Below are 7,614 nucleotides of genomic sequence, written 5' to 3' on the forward strand. Positions count from 1 at the left end.
GATGCCCCACCCAAATCTTGAATCACTGTGAGCAGGTACTAGACTTGACCTTGCTGACCACATTAGGTAAACTTCTGCCATTGTTAGGTTCTTAGCTATACCTCTAACAACTAAAGGTTATTAGCCTTAGTGTCATAATCTTGCTCCAGAGCTTTCAAAGGGGAGTGATCCCTACCCAACCCTCCCACCTCTCTGCACCTTTTATTAGTGAGAGCGCATGGCCTCCCCTTCTGACCGCAGGCTAGTTCACTCTCATGCATTCATCCAGGCAGTGAGTCTGTGGAAAAGGGCTGAACCGTTACCCTATGTGCTCTGGTGGGATCTGCAGCTAGAAGACGACTATATTTGGGGCCCACTTTTTCCTCTGCTCAAGGTTGCAGAGTCTTTATGTGAGAATATTGAGAACTTATTCTCACATATACAAATGGAAGCCCTCTTAGCGGGGCTGTACTTTAAAGGTGTCTCTGAAATCATAGAGCCAACACTATGCAGAAGAGTCCCAGTAAAACACTAACTATAAATAGGAGAATGTTATATTTTTCCATAATTTAAAATTACACCAAATTATACTTGTATTCTTACCAATCTTGAGGATTTCTTTAACATGAAAGGTAGATAGTTTTTCCATTTGGCCCTACTCTTACCATGCCTCAGGGGAGAGACAGAGAAAGTCTGAGGCCAGAACCGTGGTGACAGAAACAGCAGACATATTCCTGTCATGCACACTGAAATCCACAGGATGGATTTCACCAGCAGGCTCTTTAACTTTTAAAATTCCAAAAATAATGCATGTATTTTTACACCAAATTCAGATATTTCATAAAGATCCAAAAGTCCCCTGTGTAATCAAATATCAAGCTATTTATTATGTTCTACAGATATAATTTCATACCTACATGCCATTTGGCAAACTTGCTTTTGTGTGTGTGTGGTGCTGGGAATTGAACCCATGACCTTGTGCTTGCAAGGCAAGCACTTTGCCAACTGAGCTATCTTCCCAGCGGGCAAACTTGCTTTTTAAAATAATGTATCTTGAACAGTTTTCCTACCACTTTATAATGGAAGTCTTATTTGTTCATTTGGGAAAGCCAGGTAGTATATTCTATGTTATTGATACGTTATCATTTAATCAACCAAGCTTCCACTGAAAGACAGGGGCCTCTTTTCTGATGCTGAGCTGATAAATGCAGTGTGGAAGATGACCCCTTAGTTTCTGTCTGTAGGAGAACTTTCTAGAGCTGGGAAAGATGGTCAATAGGTGCAGACATTTTCAGTTTTAGCTGATATTGCCAAATAGTTTTCCACAAGGGTTCTAACAAATTATATCCCACTAACAGCATTTGAGAGACCTCACTGGGTATTACTGGGTATTATCAGCCATTTCTAATATTTTTCAATCCAAATGAAAAATGAAATCTTACTTACTTTTATCTGATCAGTGAAGTTGGTCATCTTTTCAGATATTTGTAGGTCATTTGTCTTTTTTCTGTGACTTGCTTGTTGAGATCCTCTATTTTTCTGCTAGCTTATTTATCATTCCTAACAATTTCTAAGAATTCTATATGAACACTAAACCCCTTTCTTATATGTTATATATTTCTTAATTGTTGCTAGTTGACTATTTTTTATATATAATATATTTATCTGCTCAAATTCAAAGAAGCTCATATGTCTTGTGCCCACTTCCTTCTCCCAGCACCGGCTCTTCCTAAAGTTAGTCAGTATCTAATTTGTGTCTTCTTCCAGGGATAGTTTAGCATATATAACCACAAGACAAAGGAAAATAATCAGATACAGTTCGGAAAGCCATGCCATTTTCCCTTTCTGTGTCTTTTGCATCCCATCTGTATCCCTTTGATCCTAGCTGCGATACTATGACTCAGGTGAGGACACGAGCTGTAAAGGCCACATTGACCTGGCAGAAGTAGAAATGGTCATCCCTGCTGGCCCCAGCATGGGAGCCCCAAAGCACACGAGCGACAAGGCTTTCTTTGATGTAAGTTGATCTTATTTCTCTTTTGGTGACTCAGCCTGCACATCATTCCATCTGCCTCCAAAACACTACGGGGCCCTCAGAGCAGTTGGTGGTGACTGCAGATGGGTGACAGACCCTGGCTGTGGGAAGTACTGAACGTGAAATCAGTACTCTGAACCTAAGCCTGACCACTCTTAGCTGTCCATGCATCTCAGACCCACATGGGGAAGTCAACGAGCTCCTTGCAAAATGCTGTCAGTCATCTTAGTCAGCCGTGCTTTCAAGGACAGATGCTACTTCCTCCATAGCCAGTGGTCTTTCAGCCTGACCCTCCACAAAAGGCTGTCGGTGGCCACACATGAAGATTGTCTGCTAACATCTTCAGCAGCCTAAGGTGGGTGTTCAGGCATTTTATGGGCCACAAGACAGAGGAGACTTGTCTAGTCCCTGGAGTCAAGCAGGACTTCATAAAAAGCAGAGGTCATATTCCAGAGTCCTGATCAGGCCAAGAGGCCATTTCCTTGTCTCTTGGCTTCCATTATGATCCCAACTGAAGACAAAGACACAAAGGGCAACTTCATGGTAAGGATGACTCTGGGCCTTTCCCCCTGAGCTTCCTCACCTATACTGCATTGGTATGCTATTTGAGAGAGGCCAGAAACTCCAGCCAGTCCTGATCCTTACTCCCTAATCAAAGGTGGCCCCAGGAAGGCACACAGCTCTCTCTTGTGTCCCCAGTACCTTTCTATTCACATGGCCTGTGACTTTGGGAACTAGAAAAAGTACAGAGACAGTAAAGGCAGTGACAGTGTGGTAGTGGAGAGAGAGAAGATAGATGTTCTGGGCAGCATGGAAAGGAAGATTGCGGGGATTGATTTGCCACAGCCATAAAACAACCCAGCCCTTCATCTCTGGTTCTCTGTCATTTGGTTTTTTAGCTCAAGACCAGCAAACGTGTGTATAATTTCTGTGCCCAGGATGGACAGAGTGCCCAGCAATGGATGGACAGGATCCAGAGCTGTATCTCTGATGCCTGATGCCTGTGGTCAACCCAAGGAGAAGAAGTAGAGGGACTCCTGCTGCCAGATAGAAAAAAAAGCATGACTCTTTGAAGAGCAGGCAGCGAGTCATCCCAGGGCATGGCCTTCTCCTGCTGGTCTTACCCAGGCCCCTCTTGCAGCAGTTGCGACATCCACTTAACCTGAATGGGTGTGTCACACAGCCTGGTCAAGAGCACCAGGTCCTTCCTGTGTCTTGCACTGAATTGTTCTAACAGGGTCATAGTGGTTAGGGATCAGAAGAATTCTCCTGAACCTGCTCTCATCCATCCTGTAGGCAAAATGGCCACCACCTACTTGAGTCCTTCATGAAGGCCCTTTTAGTTCTCTAAGGTCATCATTTCCTTGGAGAACTCTATAACTAGCAAAAATCAAAACCCTACAAAGATCATCTTACATCCTGTATAGAGTAGGTTTCCTAACCAGGCACCTACTCTTATAGCCTGACCTTGGAGATGCTCAGTTCTCTGGTGCTACCAAAAGGTGCTTCCTTGGTCCCTGCTCTGCCTTTGAGGTTTCCAGTGGGAGACATTAATGATCAGTAAGAGGCAAAGAAGGAGCTCACAGGATTATCCTGATGGAAAGAGCCTGCCCAGGAAATGATGCAGTGATGACCAGGCCAATGCAGGAAAAGACTGCTTCCAAAACATGAATCCTCTAGACCAGAGGTTCCAGCGATGCAGGGCCTGTGTTCTTGTGTGTTCTTCTGCTCCCTGACAGCTTCTTACACAAAATAACATGCAGAAAGCTGCATGCACTAACCCACAGACACTTGCACTGAGCTCCTAATCAAGTGAAGATGTTGGAAAGATGGCAGCCAGCTACTTGGAGCCACGCACCCATGACAAGCACATGCTGTAGCAGGGCTGGACACCCACACAGCACTTCTGCACATGAGAAGTAAGAACTGCCCTTAGATTCTCCTTACTTTGGATGACCTGTGTTTGTTCAGCCTGAGGCCCAAGGATCCTGTTTGCTCTTGGTGAGCAGGAACGCCTCTGCCTGCCTCAGCCGCTCCTGCCCTCGGTGGCTCCGTCACTGCATTTGTTTTGAAATGTTAATATGTTAAATACCAAACTAATATTTCAAAAATATGTATATATGATTTCTATATCCTTGTTTTTCAGATAGCCTGCTTATAATTTAATATAAAATTAACTAAACTGATTGATTCATAAGATTTTAGTAAAGAAAGGTTCCCTTTTTAAGAAATAAAGAGCTACTTTGTAGGTTAAAATAAGTCAGATTTTCAAATTTAAAATTACCTATATAGTAGGATATAGAAATGTGTTAATATATAAGAAATTGGGGAATAAGAAGAATGAAGGACTTTTCTATCATACTCATTTTATAAATTTGCCACCTGTGAAAATGGTTTTGCACATTATTTGTACTTTTCTTTGTATATGAAATAATGTTTTGTACTTTGTAAAATATGGAGCCCATTGTACTTCCAGCAATTTGAGACTGTACACAGTGCTTCTTTTGTAACTGGATTATTTTATTTTAACTTTCATGAAGGCATTACATGCCTTATGTTCACTAACCACCTGGAATTAAATTTTTTTCTTAAGAAACAGCATCCTTCTTGGACTGTAAAGTGACATTCATTCTGCAGTGCTCAGCCCTCCAGGGGGGAGTGTTCAGGTCTTGTAGAGCAATAGAAGGGTTAAGGATTTAAAAAAAAAAAAAAAAAACATAGCCCACTTATGCCTTGGTTCTGCTAATGTCATTGCTTCCATTTGCTCAGGAGTAAGAGATGCTAGACACTGTCCTGAGCTTCGGGTTCTGGACATTCTTATGCAGTGTTTAAGAAGAGACCTGAGCTGGGCGTGGTGGCTCATGCCTATAGTCCCAGTGGCTCAGGAGGCTGAGGCAAGAGGATCATGAGTTCAAAACCCAGTCTCAGCAAAAGTGAGGCAGTAAGCAACTGAGTGAGACCCTGTCTCTAAATAAAATACAAAATGGGGCTGGGGATGTGGCTCAGTAGTCGAGTGCCCCAGAGTTCAATCCCTGGTACCCAAAAAAAAGGAGAGACCCGAGGCTGAGGTTCTCACTCCCACCACCACCTCCTCATAAGCTGTGAGAGACTGGTTGAGCCCCTCACCCCCTCTGGGTCACAGTTTTTCCACCTGTGGTATGTGGCAATTTGTGAACATTTTAGGCATGAGCCATTGAAGTCTTGTTGGGTAGTAGACATCACTGCTTCAGGGAATTGTTAAGCAGCACAGAGTGATCAGTGATTTCAGTTCTGGTCAACACTTCCTCTGGTTCAGTCCTTGGAGTTACCTCATGTAACCAGGGGAGAGGCCCCTTTTCACCTCAGAGCTGAACCTTTAAGGAGCCATTTCTGAACCAGGCAAGAAGACCTCCAAGAGCTACAGGGGCCCAAGGTGAGCCTTCAGCTTTCCTTAGTTGAGGTCACATGTGACTGAGCCAAGAGGCCCCAGGCCTCCTCCCTAGTGGCCAGCCCTGGGACTTGCCATTGTACCCTGCTCTGTCCCTGAGATTTAGTCAGGAGGGAAACAACTGGAATTGGGGGTTGAGCATGAGCCATATGCACAGTCTCAGTATCTGGATGCCCTTTATTCCTCAGGGTGGAGCTGAAGAGAAAGGGTACTGGGTTCCAAGGAGGACAGATCCTAGCCTTGTGCCTTACCTATAGCAAGTCCCTCCCTGCATGTAGCTTCTGTGACAAAGCCTTTCTATACCTACAAGCCTTGAAAGGTGCAGATTCAAGGGGGAATGTTAGCACAGGTCACACTGTGATTCATGTCCTTCATCAGTGTCCCAACCCTCTACCCTGCTGCCTCCCCTCCAGAGCCAGACCTTAAACTGCTAATGGCTTGGCAAGTTTGCTTTTCAGTGGAAATTGACATTTTTAGATATTTCATCATGACTTATTAAAAGTTATTGGGTAACCTCATCATCTCATAAAGAATTCCTCAAAGATCCTAAGCCGATAACCAGGAAATGCCCTCAACAATGGCAGCCAAGACTACTAATTAAGCAATGAATAACACAGTGTTGATGGAGAGAGACAATTCAGAACAGCACTGTCAGATACACAACACAAGCCACATATGCATATTTTTAAAGGGGAAAAAATTTGGATGAAATTTTTATTTTTACTGGAAAACTTAACCCAATATTTCTAAGTATCATTTCAATGAGTAATCAAGAAATTATTAATGAAATGTTTTGTATTCTTTGTTTCTAAGTCAATCCTTAAGATCCAGTGTGTGTAACTCCCTAGAGTTAGCACAGACCCCAGAGCTATGGGAATCTGTTCCACAAGACCACCCACACTCCAGACACCAGTTGCAAATCCCAAGAGTTTCTGGGAGTTCAGACCAACCAGCTATGAATTTGGAGGTTCCCCAATCCCCTCCTTCAATAATTTGCCACAGCAAGTCACAGAATCAGGAAAACACTACTTATATTTGCCAGTTTATTACAAGGTACATATAACTCAGGAACAGCTAAATGGAAGAAATGAACAGAGCAAGAGGTACACTTGGTGGCATGGCACCTTAATGGCCATCAACTCAGTTGCTGTCTGTCCCCTGAAGCTGGAGAGGCTAAAAGCTCCTACCTCTATTCACTTGTTCTGTTTTTCCAGAGATGGGCTCCCCCTCCCAAAGCTATCTAAGGGGCCCTACCCTGAGCCATCTTATAGCATGAACTCAGGTGTGGTTGAAAAGGGCACATTTTAAATAACAAGACACTCCTGTCACTCAGGAAGTTCCAAGAGTCTTAGCAACTGTGCACAAAGAGCCCAGGACAAAAACCAATTTTTTTTTTACTATTCCTCATATTTTTATAGCAACATATACTGTACCACATATCTCGGTGCAGCCTTATTTCCATTGCTACATGCTAGACAACAGATCGAGGGCAAGCCGTCTGCTCCCAGCAGAGCCTGCAGTGGGAGGAGCTGGAAAACAAGAGGCCTGGGTTCCAGTGCTGACTCTTACATTTCACTCAGTAGTCCCTTCATTCTGCTGGGCTTTGACATATGAAATGAGAGACCCAGGGGCTGGGGGTGTAGCTCAGTGGCAGAGCACATGCGGTCCTATGTTCAGTCCCCAACACGCACGCACACAACAAAAACGAAGGACCCAGATGGTCTGTCACGTTGTGATTCCAAATGTTTACCTTGACAAGGACTCAGGTTCCAAACTGAGATTTAAAAGATTTGCGAGGGGAAAAAAATAAATTGATGCTTCTCAAACAGTAATGCCCATATAAATCATCTTGTTAAAATGAAAATTCCAGGGCCTGGGGGTAGCAGAGCATGCGCGTAAGCATGCACAAGGCCCTGGGTTCAACCCCCAGCAACAACAACAGCAAATTATCTAATTAAGTCTAGGGTGAGACTTGACCTTCCATAGTTCTAACAAGCTCCTGTGTGATGCTTTTGCTGGTCCCAAGAGTACACAGGTAGTAACAGATGTGTTACTCTGAGAAGCAGGTACCAGTGAGAAGGAAATCAGGGGAAGGGGAATCAGATCACAATGCAGATGTGAACCTTGGTCATCTTCCATGGATACAGACCTATTCTGGGCATGCATTGCCTTT

At 43.8% G+C, this 7,614-nt stretch overlaps 1 protein-coding gene across 1 annotated transcript in view; it reads left to right on the top strand.

The window, feature by feature from the left end:
* Window positions 1-4,615, top strand: part of SBF2 (SET binding factor 2) — a 494,106-nt gene extending 489,491 nt beyond the window's left edge. Inside the window, 2 exon segments of the mRNA XM_079104301.1 lie at window positions 1,865-1,996; window positions 2,914-4,615. Coding sequence (XP_078960427.1) covers window positions 1,865-1,996; window positions 2,914-3,012 — 231 coding nt within the window. The 3' untranslated portion in view covers window positions 3,013-4,615.
* The last annotated feature ends 2,999 nt before the right edge of the window (window positions 4,616-7,614 follow it).

This window comes from Sciurus vulgaris (assembly GCF_902686455.1).
Source record: "Sciurus vulgaris genome assembly, chromosome: 11".
Taxonomy (NCBI): Eukaryota; Metazoa; Chordata; class Mammalia; order Rodentia; family Sciuridae; genus Sciurus; species Sciurus vulgaris.